General features: G+C 42.1%; 3 protein-coding genes across 3 annotated transcripts; 2 read left to right on the forward strand and 1 right to left on the reverse strand.

The window, feature by feature from the left end:
- Window positions 1-3,510: 3,510 nt before the first annotated feature.
- On the reverse strand, window positions 3,511-4,509 carry LOC110716762. The gene has a single exon (XM_021895395.1). It carries the CDS (start codon window positions 4,507-4,509, stop codon window positions 3,511-3,513), a length of 999 nt encoding a protein of 332 aa, XP_021751087.1.
- A 9,203-nt stretch (window positions 4,510-13,712) lies between these two features.
- LOC110716763 lies at window positions 13,713-14,444 on the forward strand. The gene is made up of 2 exons (XM_021895396.1): window positions 13,713-13,934; window positions 13,980-14,444. Exons 1-2 carry the CDS (start codon window positions 13,713-13,715, stop codon window positions 14,442-14,444), a joined length of 687 nt encoding a protein of 228 aa, XP_021751088.1.
- Window positions 14,445-16,510: 2,066 nt separating this feature from the next.
- On the forward strand, window positions 16,511-17,605 carry LOC110716764. Its single transcript, XM_021895397.1, has one exon. The coding sequence runs from the start codon at window positions 16,511-16,513 to the stop codon at window positions 17,603-17,605; it is 1,095 nt and encodes a 364-aa protein (XP_021751089.1).
- Window positions 17,606-17,789: the final 184 nt, after the last annotated feature.

Below are 17,789 nucleotides of genomic sequence, written 5' to 3' on the forward strand. Positions count from 1 at the left end.
TTCAACAAACACACACCACGAAAATGGTATAAAATTAAACCCACAAAAATAACACAAATAAATCCACAAACGAAATTAACTTTCAAAATTAAACAAAAAATCCACATACCTTTCAAATTTCTTCTTTTTTGGGTTTAAATGGTTAAACTCAACCATGAAAATTCCATATCTGGAGCTTTCATGGTCGAGTTTGACCAAAAAACCCGTAATTTTTTTTTTTTTCATTTTTTGGTAATTAAGAGGTTTTATTGCCAAAAAAGATCGATTTACAACCAAGTTCCAAAGAGGAACAGAACTAGACTAGGAGGAACCTAGTAAACAAACAAAAACTACACAAGCTTATCTCTTCACTCCATATTCTCCTTTGCTATCTTTCTTGTGTTCATATTCCTAAGTCTAGTTACAATATCAAATTTAATGCTCTTTACAACAGTATGTATACAAAAAATCTTCTGCTCCCACAAAGCAGTGTTTCTTGACTTCCAGATCTGATATATACAAGCCAGTATACATATATGCAAGACCCTTCTGCAGAAGTCTTTCTTAACTCTTCTTATGGCACGTCTAGCACTAGCCAGATTAACTAGTTTAATCCCAGTATCCAGCCAATTACTGACTTCCTTCCAAATCATCTGACTGTACTTACATTTGAAAAACAAATGTTCATGATCCTCCAGCACATCACCACAGAGTAAACAACTAGCCTCTGTAGAGTACCAAACGTCAGCAATCTGTCCCTGGTCATCAATCTGTTGTGCCAAGCAATCCAGCCAATGAACTTATGCTTAGGAGCAGCCCATTTTTCCCAGACCAACTTATCCCAATTGCAGCCAGTCAGATCAGCTCTCAGGACCTTATACATCCTGCTAATGTTGTACATACCCTGCCCAATTTAAGCAGGATCTAACACACTCTTCATTTTATCTTTAACTCTGCAGATTTGCTTCCAATACCAACTTGAATCAGCATTTGGCTGATAATTAAGCCAGTTGTGATTTTTAATATAGACTGCATTAATCCATCTTACCCACAGATTTTCTTGCTTATGAGAAATTGCCCAAACATGTTTCCCCAGAGCTGCAGAATTCTAGTCCTCTATGCTTCTCACACACAAACCACATTCCTTTTTCCTTCTGCAAACGATGTCCCAAGCAATATACCCTGATCTGTGCTTCATATCACCTCCCCAAAGATAATTTCTGCATATTACATTAATCTGAGCCCAATACACTTGAATGCTCAATAACACTGAATTAATCAATGTCAGTCTTGCTGCAAAAGACAAATGTCTGGAACTCCAAACTCCGATTCTTGCACACATTTTTTCAATCAGATGCTCACACTCAACAGCCGAAATTCTCTTAGAACAGATAGGAACCCCCAAGTATCTGAAGGGAAGCTTCCCTTTGGAGAACCCAGTAAGATTAAGGATCTCTTGCATAGTCACAGCATACATTCCAGCACAGAAAATGGAAGTTTTTTCAGGGCTAGCTTTTAAACCAGTTGCTTTAGAAAAAGCATCAAAACCCTTCATAACCAACTTTACAGATTTCAGATCCCCTTTACAGCAAAGAATTAGATCATCTGCAAAACAAAGATGAGTCAACCCCAAAGCCTTGCATCTGGGGTGAAAACTGAAATCTTTGTGTTTACTCACCACTTTTAGGATTCTTGAAAGATACTCAATGCATAGCACAAAAAGGAGAGGAGAGAGGGGATCCCCTTTCCTCAAACCTCTTTTTGAAGAAAAGAAACCATGAAGGGAGCCATTAATCTTCAAGGAAAACTTTGGAGTCCTAACACAAGTCATAATTAGATGTATGAAATGGCCAGGAAACTCCAAAGCAATTAACATTTCTTCAATAAATTCCCATTCAACCGTGTCATAGGCTTTTCTTAAGTCCAATTTAATCAAACAGCTAGGAGCCACATTTGCTCTCCCATACTGTCTAACTAAATCCTCACAAACCATGATGTTGTGCACAATAAATCTGCTATGAACAAAAGCACTCTGATTATCAGCAATGATGTGAGGCAGAACCTTCTTTAATCTCTCACAAAGCACCTTAGAGATGCACTTGTAGATCACATTGCAACAGGCTATTTGCTTGTACTCAGTAACATTAGAAGGGCATTTAGTTTTTGGAACTAAAGTCACTGCAGTTGTGTTTATCTCTTTAAGGATTCTGCCATGATCCAGAAAATCCAGAATAGCTTCACTGACATCCTGCCCCACAATATCCCACGTTTCTTTGTAGAAATTACTACCAAAACCATCAGGACCTGGGGCTTTGTTATCATCAATAGCAAACATTGCAGTTTTAATCTCCTACATAGTAAAAGCTACATCCAGCTTTGATTTCAACTCAGGGGAGATAATCAAGCCAGATTGCACAACAGCTTCATTCACCTGCATTCTACAATCATCTGAATTGCCAAGAAAACTATCATAGTACTGCAGAAAAGCATTTGGGACTTCACCAGGATCATCAATCCAATTACCTGCCATATCATGAATAGTGTAGATATTATTCTGCAACTGTCTCTTCTTCAAAGCTGCATGAAAGACAGCAGTGTTCTGATCTCCTTGAAGAATCCAAGTCACTTTAGACTTTTATCTCAAAAAAGAAACATAGTTCTGCTGGGTAATAGAATACTCCTTCCTTGCCTCACTTTCCAAGCTTCTCTTCACAGTATCATTTGGGTTTTGATGCATAGCACTCTGACAAACTTGCATATTATCAAAAGCCATCTTATAAGCTACCTCAACATCCTGAATGCCCTTTTTATTCCAGCCATTTAAAGCTTTTTTAACCTCCTTTAATTTTCTAGTAACTTTGTACATCTAGTGCCTTGCATCTGCACTTTCCAGGCAGCAGAAACAATGTCTTTAAAATCTGGAGCCTTACTCCACATATATAGGTATCTAAAAGGTTTCTTTCCAGTAGCTTGTTCAAAAAAAACTGAAACAATACCCGGACAATGATCAAAGTCACCTTCATTAAGGAAACACATCTCAGAATGCTCAAAAATATCTTCCCATTTACCATTCACCATCCCCCTATCAATTTTAGAGAATACCCTAGTTTTACCCTCTTGTTTATTATTCCAGGTGTAAAAGTTCCCACTGTATCTCATATCAACAAAACCACAGTCAGCTACACACTGTCTAAGTCTGCCATGTCATTCCAGGAAACAGGAGCCCCAATTCTCTCCTCAGCATTCAAAACACAATTGAAATCCCCTAGGAGTAACCAAGGGTCATCAATTGAACTATGCAGACTTCTCAAACTATCCCAAAGAGTACCTCTATCCTTTGCATTATTAAAAGCATATATAAAAGTGCGATGGAAATGAACACTTCTATTTTTTGCTTTAACAACACAATGAATAATCTGATCAGTGCTGAGTAAGATATTAACATCAAAAGACTGAGCCTTCCAAGCTACAACAATTCTCCCATTAGGATGATTATTGTTAGTACTAGTGACCATCTGAAACCCATCCTCATTAGGATGCAGATCTAGTCACCATCTGAAACCCATCCTCATTTGGGGTTACCTTCTCCTTGCCTATCACAACATTGGAGTTAATCTTAGGTCCCTGCTGTTCTTGTTTCTTCTTTGGAACCCACATTCTCTGCTTCCCTTTCATACAATCAGAAGCCACATGCCCCATTTTCTTGCAAGTGATACAAACAACTGGCTTCCAGTCATACTTCAAATATATAGACACTTTCACATCTTTTTCATTAACAAACTCAATCATATCCGGAAAATGTTGATCAATCCCTACCTCCAATAGGACTCTAGCATATTGCAATTTCTCCCTCTTTTCAGTAGAAGCATCCATTTTCACTAGGTTTCCCAAACTCCCCGCAATCTTCTTGAGAGATTTTTCCCCCCAATACTTCACAACTAAACCCCATAATTGAACCCAAGTTGGAACAATTCTAAATTCTTCCTTTGAAATCTCAATATCTTGAGTCCAGGCTTTCATGAATATGGGTTTCTTATCAAAGAAGATTTTGGGTCCAGCCAATACTCTGTCTCTGTTTTTCATGGTTCTAAATTGTACCATAAAAATACCCTTCTCCCTCAAAGCCACTTTATCTATCCCCAAATTCCTCCATATCCTTCTAAAGAATCCGTCCATTACAGTTAATGGGGGATTAGCACCACATACATATACTACAATTGCAGAATTCCAGAAATCAATTTCATCCTGTATGTCCTCTAAATCAATTTTAACACATTCAGGGCATTTAGTTTTCACTTCATCATCATCAATTGCATGCATATTTGACGCATCAAAATCAGATTGCAGATTATGTGAAACAGAGTTTACCTGAAGAACAAGGGTTCGATGCATACCCAGATTTTGTTCCTTTGATTTCTGCTTTGAACTTGCTTCCATGGCACTAATCCATTCAGAGAAAGTCCTTTTTGTCCTCTCCTGATGCTCCAATTCCACTATTGAAGTACTTGGTGAAAGAATTTGTTCTTCCATAAATCGATCGATATTTGGGTTCCCAATTTCTCTCACTTTAATTTCTGGGTTTCCATGTTTTTCCTTATTTTTCTTATTATTTTTTTGTTTCTGATTGTGTTTTTGTTTGTTTTGCGCAATTTCCGAAGAAGATTTAGTACGAGTGCTCACTGTCATGGCTGCTAAGCTCGCACTTTCACGAGCTCTTAGAGAGAAAACCTCGCAAAAACCATGTTTGGCAATGGTGGTAACCCGTAATCTTTGCATAAACCTTGTGATGGTAATGGTGGTAACCCCAAAAAATTGTGATGTTTCTGCAGAGAAAGGAGGAGGAAAATCAGAGAAGAGAAGGATAAGAGGAAAAGGTGAAGATAGAAGAGAAAAGAAGAAAAGTGAAGAGAGAGAAGAAAAAAAATGAGAGGATAGAGGAGACAGAAGAAGAGAGGCGTGAATGAAGGAGGAAGAAATAGAAAGTGAAAGAGGGGCGCTCCGTTTAATAAATTAGGGTTTCCTCCAATTTTTTTAAATACCGATAGTATAAAGCCATCATTATTCTTATTTTACCAATGGCTTTTAATCATCGGTAAAAAAATTAATTTTCTTTTAAAAAATAAGATTTTACCGATGGATGAAAACCATCGGAAATAATATACCAATGGTAAGGCCATCGGTATTTTAAAATGTACCGATGGCTTGATAAAACCATCGGTAAATTATATTTTTACCGATGGATTTTAGTGGCCATCGGTAAACGCGCGTATTCTTGTAGTGCTAGCAGGGGCGGTCACTCTCAATCTGGAGTACTCACAAGCAAGATCAGCTAGTTATAGATTTAGAGGATGATCTTGTGACCTCTCCCACGGTTGATGTTGATCAGCCAGCTGCTAAGAAGGCTTGAACTTCCTCTCCTCTTGAGCCTTTCGCTTCTCACTATGCCAACACTGGCCTTTTGGCTGAGCATGCTGGTAGGGAGGCTGGCACTCGGAATTCTAGCAAACTTAATCGTTTCGTTCAGCAGTTCTTGGGTGATGCTTTAGAGAATCCACTTTCTGCGACCTCACTCTTTGCTGGGGGCACCTTTCGTCCTACTAGACCCATTGAGTTCTTAGAAGTGCTTATTGATTCCACGCTCCGGCCTTTAATAAATGTCAAGGCTGACGAATCCTTGTTTGTGGACAACCCTAAGAATGGCGGCACTTTGGGATACCGTCTGACTCAGAGCGTTCGTCTCCCTTCTGATTCTACCAGTAGCTTAGGCAGTCTCCCTGTGGTCACTGTTTGCCATGATCTGCAGAAGATCAGCATTTGTTCGTAACCATTCTTTCGTCTCTTTGCTTGTTTACATTTTGTCAAGTCTGTTGGTTACTTGTCCAATGCCTTGCTTATGGTGGAGAAGGAGTATCAAAAAAATTTAACCCTTACTTAGAAGGATAAGGAGATTAAGCAGGTTCGTTTTGAGAGGGATTCAATGGCTGGTGAAGTGACTCCGCTGAGAGAAAAAGCAAATGCCCTACACCTCTAGCTGGGAGAATTTCAACTTACCAAAACCAAGCTGGCAGAATGTAAGGAGAAGTTGGGGACCTCTCAAGCCAGAGTGCAAGCGTTAGAGGCAGAGATGGCTGATCTGCGAGCTGGCAAGTTACTAAGCTTGAGGCTTCTAGGAGGGAGGCACTTAGATCTTTTGTGCTTTCTCCTGATTTTCCCAAGCTGGTTGTTGATCGCCATGATGGAGGCTGGGAGGCCGAGGCCCATTGTGTGAGTTGTCTTTATGGCGAGGGTGAGGAGCAGCAGGCTCGTTTTAATGCATTTTAGGCCAAGGTTGAGGTAATTGGGGAGGCTGGCTTGTTTGATTTGCCAGCTACTTATCCTCGCATTTCTAACTGCAGAGTCCCTAACCATGCCGTGCTGAATTTGAAGGTGCCTTTATGCACTGATGATGCGGCCATTGGGGTGGAGACTTTGGCTAATGAACAATAAAGGTTTTGGCGGCTATCTCCCCCTAACTCCAGCGGTTCATCGGAGTTTCCTTCCCCTAGGTTTGTGATAGCTAGGTAGCTTTTGTTGTTATCTTTGGGGTGTATAACAGCTAAAGATAATATTTTCTGCGTGCTTGTCTTTTAAAATTTTGATTTTCTGACTGCTGGGCTTGTCTAGCTTAACTTTGGATTCTGTATTGCTTTAGTTAACTTGCTGAATGTTTCCTTGCCTTGGTGCATGGGGTTTCAGCTTTATGAATATTGTAGTTTTTCTGCTAGATGTTTACTTTGTCATAGTGGGCAGAGGTTCAAATGTTTAGTGTATGAACTTGCTAACCTTCCTTTTATTTTGCTTACTGCTTATCTCGATGCATGCGTATTTGATGGAACATACCGCTGAACTATGGTGTAGTAGCACCTAAATCTTAGTTAAGCGGCCACCTTGTCGTTCCTGGTGAAGCCTCGTACGTTGGGCTTTTTCTTGTTGCTTTTTTATTCGAATTGTGTTTTTGTCTTACCTTCCTTATTTGGCTGCATGAGGCTTTCTAGTTTCTCAGCCTTTTTATTGCACTTAATGGAGATTTGTTGTGTTTTATGTCTTTTGTTTTCTTTTGTTTGCTGCGACTTACTGTGTCGTTCAGCTTTTGGGCTGCTCGCTTTCATGTCATTTAGCTTGTTTTGTTGTGACTAGTCTATGTCGTTCAGGTTTTTGGCTACTCGCTTTCATGTCATTCAACATGTTTTACTGTGACTTGTTTATGTCGTTCAGCTTTTTCGCTGCTCACTTTCATGTCATTCAACTTGTTTTGTTGTGACTTGTCTATGTCGTTCAGCTTGCTTTGCTGCAACTTATTTGTGTTGCTTAGCTTGTTGCACTGCGACTTATTGTTTTATGCCTCCTACTTATTTTTGTAAGGGCTTATCAGTTGTCCTCTACTTCTCCTCCTTGCAAAAGAGGTGAGCTGGGTGGGACTAAGAGAACCTTAGTGCAGCCCGCTCAGATCGTTGTTTTTCATTTCATTCATCCTTCCTTTCCCAAGTTGAACATGTCAGGCCTCCTCCTCAGGCGTCCCTGAGGTGGTGCCCTGTTTTACTTTGAGAAGGTAAGTTGAACTTTAGGGGAAGATGCTCTCCTCTGCTTAATGTTGTTCTATTGCACCTTTTTATGGTGCTTTCTGCTTTTACCAATTATATGGCTTTTTCTGCGTGTTACTGTACGATGCTAAAGCATACAATATTTAAACAAGTTTTTGCAATATACTCCTCACATAGAGGGTTGCATTTCATTTAATTTAAATGGCTTAAACTGTCCTGATTAACATGATATGGGCTAAACAAGATTCTTGCATAACTAAAGTAAAGTTCTCCAATTTCTACTCAGCTGCTTGCTTTCCGTGCTGATTTCCTCTCCCAACTACTCTCCTTCTGAGAACCAGGTGTCCAGGTAACAACTCTCGATGCCTTACCCTTTTGTTGAAAGCCTTAGAAATTCTGCTCTTTTTGGCTGCCAACTTGAGAGCTTCTTTTAGCCTCATCTTTGGCAGGAAGTCCAGCTCCTCCAGCATGCGTCTTTCATTTCCTTGCTGCTCGTAGTGCTGGATCCTCGGACTGGGGATTTGCACTTCCACTAGACCTACTGCATCTGCCCTATAGGCCAGGGTGAAAGGGCTTTTCCCAGTAGATTATTTCTTAGTTGTCCTATTTGCCTATAATACCTCTGGGACCAAGTCAGCCCAGAGGCCTTTGTGCTCTTCCAACATCTTTTGTAGGGTCGTTATTATCATCTTATTTGCTGCTTCTTCTTGGCTATTACTGCGGGTGGTAGACTAAGTCACTTGCATATTTGGTGCTTATTTCCTCCAAGTAGTCCTTGATGGTGTCACAGTCAAATTGGCACCCATGACCAAAGACTATGCACTGCGGTACCCCAAACCCTCTTATGATGTTCCTCCATATGAACGTTCTAACTTGAACCACTTTTATGTACTTGGTAGGCTCAGCTTTGATCCACTTGGTGAAATAGTCCACTACCGCTACGAGATACTTTCTTCCCGCTGACCTAGTGGTGAAGGGTCCTAAGATGTCCATTCCCCCTTGAGCAAACGGGATTGGGTTGAGAATTGGAGTCAGATCGTTTGCTGGCTGGTTTATGACTGGGGCATACTTTTGGCATTTTTCACATTTCTTGACATATGCTAATGCATCCTATGTTAGAATTATCCAGTATGCTCCCCTTCTGAGCACTTCCACGCCCAAGGCCTTTCCACCAATGTGGTTGGCATATATTCCTGAGTGTCCTTCTTCCATGATCTTCTCTTGCTACCACTCTGGGATACAACTTAGCAATGGCTTTGAGAAGCCTTTCTTGTTAAGCTCCCCATTCATTACCACATACTAGTTGGCGTCCTTGACTTTCTTTGCTTGCGCCACGTCATCTAGCAGCGAGCCATGAATCTTATAGGTTAGTATATCTGTGAACCATGTTCGCTGCTGTCTAATGCAGTTCACCTGCTCGTTTTCTGCAATGCTACTCTCTTCCTAGACTACCACAATGATTTTCCTTGTGAGGCTCTTTAGGGTGGAACTTGCTAATTTTGATAATGCATCAGCTTGGGAATTTTCCGCTCTATGGACCAAGTCTATCTAGAAATGCATTAGCTGAGCCACTAGCTCTTTCACCTTAGTTGTATATCTCAGCATTATGGGATCTCTAGCCTCATACTCCCCCTTTAGTTGACTGGAAACTAACTGAGATTCAGTCTTCAGGTGTTCTTTTCAGGCTCCTTCTACGATGCTCATTCTCAAGCCTACCCAACTTGCTTCATACTCTGCCTCGTTGTTTGACGCCTTAAATTTGATCTTAATGGCATATTCAAATACATTGCCCTTTGGCGATGTTATTATGATTCCTGCTCCACTTCCCGTTTAGGCTGAAGATCCATCCACTACCACTTTCCACATTCCAATTTCATCCTCTTTCTCCTCCTAAGAGGGTTTTACTTTAAAGTCTTCTAGGGCTTGAGCTTTTATGGCTGCCCTAGGTTTGACCTCAAATTCGTATCCAGAGAGCTCTATGGCCCATTTCAAGAGCCTGCTTGAAGCGTCCATTTTTTGTAAGGCTTTCTCAAGCGGGTGATTTGTGATGATTTTGATTGTGTGCGCGTCGAAATAAGGTTTTAGCCTCCTTGTTGTTGTTACCACTACAAAAGCTAGCTTCTCTACCAACAGGTATCTCGTCTCGGTCTCAGTCAGCACGTGGATCACATACTACACTGGCCTATGCTGTTTTTGTCTCTCGAAAAGGTGAACCGACGCAATTATTTGAATTGAGGCATAGATATACAACTGTAGTTTTTCGCTTAGCTCCGGGCTGATCATGGTTGGGAGGTTAGTCAGATGCTCCTTAATCCCCTCAAAAGCTTCTTTTTCCGCTGCTACCCATTTGAACTCCATATTCTCTTTTAACAGCTCGTAGAATGGTAAGGCTTTGTCAGCTGACTTGCTGATAAACCGGGTCAGTGCTGCCCTTCTTCTTGTTAATCGCATGATGTCATCCTTAATCCCCTCAAAAGCTTCTTTTTCCGCTGCTACCCATTTGAACTCCATATTCTCTTTTAACAACTCGTAGAATGGTAAGGCTTTGTCAGCTGACTTGCTTATAAACCGGGTCAGTGCTGCCCTTCTTCCTATTAGTCGCATGATGTCTTTGGTGCACTTGGGCTTTGGGAGGCTTAGGACTGCCTCCACTTTCTCTGGGTTGGCATCGATTCCCCTCTTGTTGATCAGAAAGCCTAGGAACTTTCCGGAGCTAACCCAAAAAACACATTTCTTTGGATTGAGTTTGATATTATACTTGTTAAGGGTTGCAAATGTTTCTTCCAAGTCCATGATATGTCCTGCCTACATGACTCTCTTTACAATTGAGTCGTCCACGTATACTTCAACATTCCTGCCTTTCTGGTGCATGAACACCCTATCCATTGTCTTCTGAAAAGTAGCCCCAGCATTCTTCAGCCCAAAGGGCATAGCTATGTAATTGTACACTCCCCCTTCGGTGATGAAAGCGGTCATCTGCCTGTTTAGCTCATGCAGGCTGATCTAATGATACCCTAAGAAGGCGTCCATGAAGCTTAGCAGGGCATGTCCGCTGGTTGAGTCTATCAGCTGGTCGATTCGCAGCATTGGGTAACAATCCTTTGGACATGCTTTGTTTAGACCTTTGAAATCAACGCTCATCCTCTATTGGTTGTTTTCTTTCTTGACCGTGACCCTGCTCCCAAAAGCTTATCCACTTCCTCCTGGATGGCTTGATTTTTCTCCATGGAGAAGCTTCGTTTCTTCTGTCTAACTGATTTGATATCCTCTTTCACATTCAGCCTATGAAACGTGACTGCAGGGTCAATTCTTGGCATCTCATCTGTTGAGAATGCGAAGATGTCTTTGTTCTTTCTTAGCAGCTCTATGAGGTGCACTCCAACTCCAAGGTCGATGTCTTTTTGTAGACACCCAAATGTGTCTCCCCAAAACCAAACCCAGTGATGAATACCTTTCACATCATTTGATTATCAAACGAAGTCAAAGTGTGAAAAGTATAGTGATGTGATTGTTTTTATTAAAACATCTCTCTTTATGCTTTTGAAAATATTTCTTCTTATACTCTATTTAAGAAAATAGTCATTCCAATTTATTTTGGTCCATGATAGGGGTCCAATAATGATGTAGTTGGATAGGACTCAAAAAGAGCTTTCCAACGATATATTATAAGCCCAATTCCAATGAATAATGAGGAAGTTATGGCCAAAACTAAATTGGGCCCAAAACTAAAGCTATTAGGATTGATTTTAATCTTCTAGAATATCTAGAAGGTTCTTTTAAATTCTAATGGAATTAGGATTGATAATTATATTTTAAAAAATTTATTTGGAATAAAATAAGTATTTTATGATGAACCAGATTTTAATTTAATAAACGCGGAATTTGCTACTTAATCATATTAGGAAGAGGATTCCGCGTGCAAAGCGCATTTTAATTCTTGCTCAGCGTAAGACAACAAGTCTGTCACTTGGCGCTAATAGCTGTTGCCTGGCGCTAACAGCTGTCGCCTAGAGCTGGTGCTTGTCGTCTGGCGCTAACTCCTGTCGTTCGCGACCGGATGTCTTTTATTCCGAATGGGACTTGATTTTTTTCTATCGTTTTCGGACTATTTTTCTATAAATAGGGGTCGTATCTCCCCCTTTTTAATCATTCACCAACAATCATCTAATTTTATTCCTCTCTCTCTAAATCTAGAACCTTATTCTCTCCCTATTCTTTTTCTAAACCTTCCCTCTTACAAAATTCCACATACATTAGTTCTACACACACCTAGCCAAGTTCGAAGTTGCCTTTTCCCTAGACGTGAAAGGTTGATAATTTTTAAGGGTTTGGTCCCAAATCCCTATTTCAATTATTTACTTTAATTGTTTGATTTATTATTTTCCTTAAAGTTACTAACGCGTGTATTTTGTTATTAGAAAGAGACACGAGGCATACAAGTAAGTAGTTTAATTGCTTTAATTATTCTTTTGATATAGAAATCATGCTTTGATTATTTTAATTCCTAGTATCATGTTAGGATGTCTTTATGATTCCTAGTATCATGTTAGGATGTCTTTATGATTCCTAGTATCATGTTTAGGGTAATTACTAATATTTCTAATATCATGTATATTTCTTTGATGCTTCTTATTCTTTCTTTCTATCATCTTAGTACCATGTTAGGGTTAAAGCTTTGATCTTTAATATTTAGTGACATGCTAGGGTTTTTTTATTAATCTTGTTAGTATCATTCTTAGGGTCTTGCTAATATTATTATGCTTTGAGATTGAGATTGATATTATTATTATTATTATTATTATTATTATTATTATTATTATTATTATTATTATTATTATTATTATTATTATTATTATTATTATTATTATTATTATTATTATTATTATTATCAGGTTGCTTGATATTATATTATTACTGTTATTGCTTGATCACGCCTTTTATGCATGTTTTAAGGGAATTTGTACATGTATTCATGCTTAATAAGATAATTAATAATCTTATTTAGGTTAATGTGATTATAATTCAAGTGATTGCTAATAATAGTGTACAGGATAGCTCCCGCTGAACTATCGCCTAGCCCCCAGGGTGCGCACTCACTGCTGATAAGGTAGTTACGAAGGGCTCTCTAGCTTGATGGAGTCAGCCCGCAGGGCTGACCAGGCTAGACTCTCCGTAAAGAAGATAGTACGCCTATAAATAGAGGGTAAGGTACAGAGGAAAAGAGGTTAGACACTAAAGTTATTGTACTTTCTATATCTCTCTAAGTACACTTTATCTCTCTAAACACTCTCTAACTTAAGCTTCGGAGGGGGGTTCCTCGAGCCATCCCCGAGGGCAGTTTACGTGTGCTGCCGTGTGCAGGTTGCCGACGGGACCTAGCTCACCCAGCAGAACCCTTGGCGCTAAAAGGAGGGGGAGGATCATCTAACCTGAGGTTCACCAATTGAGTTAGGGACTAGTTGACAAACCACCATGGCCGGGGAGGAAGTTGTACAAACACCCGTACCCAAAGCCAGCGACACCAACCAAACACCACAAAAAACACCAGCAGCAACTGTCGATCCAAAAGGATCCGCCGAAAAACCCAAATCAACCATCTCACAAAAATCCAACCCCATCAGACCGACGTCAGCTGCAGCTAAAGCTGCGTCGAAACCAGTCGATCCGATAGGATTCAATTCCATTTTCAAATACGGAAGGCCGTTGGCAGGCGCGAATAGTGAACCCATTGTTTCAAAACCAATAGCCCAAAAACCGCAGCCTGTAAACATGTCAGTTATTCTGCAGAACCTCTCTAAGTGCAATAAGGAACAGCTGGCGGCAAAGACGACAGTCCTAGTCAATATGGGTAAGGGAACAAGCTCGCCACCAACAGCGGCAGCTTCGGAGCCAGCAGTAAAGAAACCAGCACCCCCAGTCCTCACCCCCGAGCAGAAGGAGCTCGTTAAGCTCGCAACCTGAACCGAGAATGGAGTGTGGAGGAGATAGCCCAGGCTGGGAGGAGCCCAGAGAGGCGAGTTCCCCGCAGCAAGTCACCAGCCTCAGAGCGGGGGCCCAGCCCGGACAGAGACAAGGGAGCGCGGATCCAGGTTGTTCCAGATGATTCCCCATTTTTTTCGGGAGATTTCTGAAGAACTGATGGAGAAGATAAAGATGCCGAGCTGTAGGTACAATGGAACCACAACACCTAAGAGTCACATATCAGCCTTGGAGAACCACATGGTGCTCTATACCATGACGGATTCGGTTTGGTGCAAAGCGTTCCTACCAACCTTGGAGGGATTAACTCCGAAATGGTATGGAGCCATCCCTAAAGGTTTTGTATACTCGTATAATCAGCTGAAGAGGATGTTCATGGAGCATTTCATAACCTTGGTAGATCGAACCAAGATGACAACTGAGCTGATGTCACTGGTTTAGGGGAAGGATGAGCCCCTGAGGGAGTTCATCACCAGATTCAACAAGGAGGCAACAACCATCCTGAATATGAGCCAAGAGGTAGCATTGTTGGCCATGCAGAGCGGCTTGCTGCCGGGCTCACCGTTTAGAGCGTATATGGGGCGTAAGAGCCTCAAAACGCTGGCAGAGGCGCAGGGTAAAGCGCACGAGTTCATCAAGGCAGACGAAACTGATAAAGCAATGCTAAGCAAGAAGGCGCCAAGCGACCTAGTTAAGCGGGTAGAAGTCACCCAGGTAGAAAATATAGCTAGGCTTGACCAGCCAAGCAGAGCTGAACAAGGTCGTAGAGTGGCGGACAGAGAGGTGGGGGTAAAAAAGCCAGATCCAAGGAGAGAAGTAAGGTCAGGAAGGTTCGATCAATATACCCCCCTAACCCACTCGAGGTCTCACATCTTCAATGTGAACAAAGCTGATGATAAGTGGTAGAGACCCTAGAGAACGGTTAACATGAACCGTGATCCCAGCAATTGGTGTGACTTCCATAGAGATCATGGCCATACCACTAATGGGTGCACGCACTTGAAAGATAACATAGAAGATCTGGTCAGGAGAGGATACCTGAATCAGTTCAAGCAGCACACTGATCCTCCCAGAGAAAGGGATGAAGATAGAGTAGGTCGTGATCGCAGAGGAGGTCATAGGGGTCCCGCTGAGGACAGGGACAGACACAGTAAGCCAGAAGGAAAAGTGTATGTAATCAGTGGAGGACCAGTGCACGAGGGAACAATGAACAAAGCACGAGCAGACCTGCGGGCAATGATACATCAAATAAATTACAATAAGAAGCGTAGATGGCCACCACTTCCTCCGCAGCCGAGGGCTACATTTGATGAATACGATCAAGAAAGAATAGTCTATCCTCATGATAACCCGCTGGTGGTGACGATGAGAATAGCAAATTAGGAGGTGGATCGAATATTGATCGATGTAGGCACCTCAGCCAATATCATATACATCAGCGCGTTCAAAGAGTTGAAGCTAAACAAGAAAGATCTGAAAAGAGTGAGTTATGAAATCACCGGGTTCAACGGATCCGGATTAACCCTTGAGGGCATAATTGAGCTCTCAGCTCGAGTAGGGGAAAGGTCAAAAAGACATGATGTGCGGGAAGAGTTCTTGGTGTTAGACTCTCCTTCACCTTACAATGTGGTCATGGGAAGGCCGCTCATTCACAAGATCGGCGGAGTGGTTTCCACATACCACCTTGCCATGGCTTACACAACTAACGAAGGGCGATCAGCAAAGCTCAGAGGAAGCCAAAAGACGGCTCAACAATGCTACATAACTGCTTTAAAGCAGCCCGCCAGGATCAAGCAGCAGCCGGTCTCAGAACTAAGATCCCTTGAGCAGCTTGAGAGAAAGTTAAGGAAAAGGAAGCGCGGAGAATACCGTAGGGAAAAGGATAAGAAAAAGTTGGCCATGGAAAATTTCGAGCCCGCAAAAGAGGAGATGACCAGGCCCCTTCGCAGCGGGGAGCACGTTACAGTTGAGCTCACCAAGGGCGACCCATCAAGAATGGTGAAAATCGGGAAGGATATTGACCTAGTTGTAGGTGTGCACCTCATAGAACTGTTGAGGATATCACGTTTTCAGCAGATGAGATGCCTGGAATTGACCCCGCGGTCATACTCCACACGCTGAACGTGAGGGAGGATATCAAGCCAGTAAGGCACAAGAAGCGAAGCTTCTCCACAGAGAAAAACCAAGCCATCCAGGAGGAAGTAGAAAAGCTTTTGGAAGCGGGATTCATTGAACCTTGTGATTATCCAGAGTGGTTGGCCAATGTAGTCATGGTCAAGAAGGCGAATGGTCAGTGGAGAATGTGTGTTAATTTCATCGACCTCAACAAAGCCTGCCCGAAAGATTGTTACCCGCTGCCACGAATAGATCAGCTTATAGACTCAACCAGTGGGCCCGCCATGCTGAGCTTCATGGACGCCTTCTCAGGATACCATCAGATCAGCCTGCACACCCCAAATAGACAGAAAACCGCATTCATCACTGAAGGGAGAGTGTACAATTACATAGTTATGCCCTTTGGGTTGAAGAATGCAGGATCAACTTTCCAGAAGACAATGGATAAAGTGTTTATGCACCAGAAGGGTAGAAATGTGGAAGTATATGTGGATGACTCAATTGTAAAGAGCGTCACGTAGGCAGGGCATATCATGGATTTAGAAGAAACATTTGCCACTCTGAGAAAGTACAACATCAAACTCAATCCGAAGAAATGTATCTTCGGGGTGAGTTCAGGAAAGTTCTTAGGTTTCCTAATCAGTGAAAGAGCAATAGACGCAAATCCTGAGAAGGTTAAGGCAGTCCTATGCCTACCTGAGCCTACATTTATTAAAGACATCATGCGATCGACAGGCAGAATGGCCGCACTGACCAGGTTCTTCCAGCTGTTGAAAGGGAACAAAGAATTTAAATGGGGAGCCGCATAAAGAGAAGCTTTTGAGGGTATCAAGGAGCATCTAACTAAGATCCCAACAATGATCAGCCCGGAGCTGAGAGAAAAATTGCAGTTGTACATTTCCGCGTCAATTCTGACAATCGCAGCCGTCCTCTTGGCGGAAAGGCAAAAGCAACAAAGGCCAATATACTTTGTGATCCACGTACTGACTGAGACCTCCGAAGTGGTCACAACAGCAAGGAAGTTGAAACCGTATTTTGACGCGCACGTAATACAAATCCTCACAAATCACCCACTGGAAAAAGCATTGCAGAAGATGGACGCATCAGGCAGACTCTTGAAATGGGCCATCGAGCTTTCTAAGTATGAGTTGGAGGTCAAGCCCAGGGAAGCCATCAAGGCACAAGCCTTGGCAGATTTCATCGTGGAAGCCTGTTATGAGGAGAAGGAAGATGACGTTGGGATCTGGAAGGTAGAAGTAGATGGATCCTCAGCCCAAGGAAGGAGCGGGGCAAGAATCATAATGACATCCCTAGAGGGAAATGTATTTAAGTGCGCCATAAAGTTCAAATTCAAAGCATCAAATAACGAGGCAGAATACGAGGCAACGCTAGAAGGCCTGCGTATGAGTATCACAGCCGGAGCCAGGAAAGTCCATCTACAAACTGACTCCCAGCTTGTCGCCAGTCAAGTGAAGGGGGCATACGAGATCAGGGAGCCCACCATGTTGAAATATGTAACTAAAATAAAAGAACTGGCAGCCCAGCTGGTTCACTTCCAGATAGGCTTGGTCCCCAGAGCGGAAAACTCCCAGGCTAACGCCTTGTCAAAGTTGGCCAATTCTACCCTGCAGAGCCTCACAAGGACGATGATGGTGGAAGTCCGAGAGGAAAGCAGCATCGCCGAAAAGGAGCAGGTGAACTGCATTGGGCAGCAGCAAGCTTGGTTCATAGACATTCTGGCATACAAAGTTCATGGCTCGCTTCCAGACGACGAAGTCCAAGCTAAAAAGGTAAATAAAGACGCCAATTGGTACGTGGTAATAAACGGGGAGCTTAACAAGAAAGGCTTCTCGAAACCATTGCTGAGGTGTATTCCCGAGTGGGAGCAGGAAAGCATTATGGAAGAAGCCCATTCAGGAATATATGCCAACCACATTGGTGGAAAAACATAGGAGTAGAAGTTCTAAGAAGAGGCGCATACTGGCCAACTCTAGCTCAAGACGCGCTGGCATATGTGAAAAAGTGCGACAAATGTCAGAAGCATTCCCCAATTATAAACCAGCCAGCAAATGATTTGACTCCAATCCTCAGCCCGATTCTGTTCGCCCAGTGGGGAATGGACATATTGGGATCGTT

The sequence above is a fragment of the Chenopodium quinoa genome, unplaced genomic scaffold (genome assembly GCF_001683475.1).
Source record: "Chenopodium quinoa cultivar QQ74 unplaced genomic scaffold, ASM168347v1, whole genome shotgun sequence".
NCBI classification, from domain to species: Eukaryota; Viridiplantae; Streptophyta; class Magnoliopsida; order Caryophyllales; family Amaranthaceae; genus Chenopodium; species Chenopodium quinoa.

Excerpts from the sequence above, each read along its gene's own strand:
- LOC110716763 (XM_021895396.1), top strand. The coding sequence starts at position 13,713 with ATGCCGAGCTGTAGGTACAATGGAACCACAACACCTAAGAGTCACATA. Across the intron at positions 13,935-13,979 it reads TGGAGCATTTCATAACCTTG|GGGAAGGATGAGCCCCTGAG; the intron begins GTAGATCGAACC and ends TCACTGGTTTAG.
- LOC110716764 (XM_021895397.1), top strand. The coding sequence starts at position 16,511 with ATGATCAGCCCGGAGCTGAGAGAAAAATTGCAGTTGTACATTTCCGCG.
- LOC110716762 (XM_021895395.1), bottom strand. The coding sequence starts at position 4,509 with ATGGAAGAACAAATTCTTTCACCAAGTACTTCAATAGTGGAATTGGAG.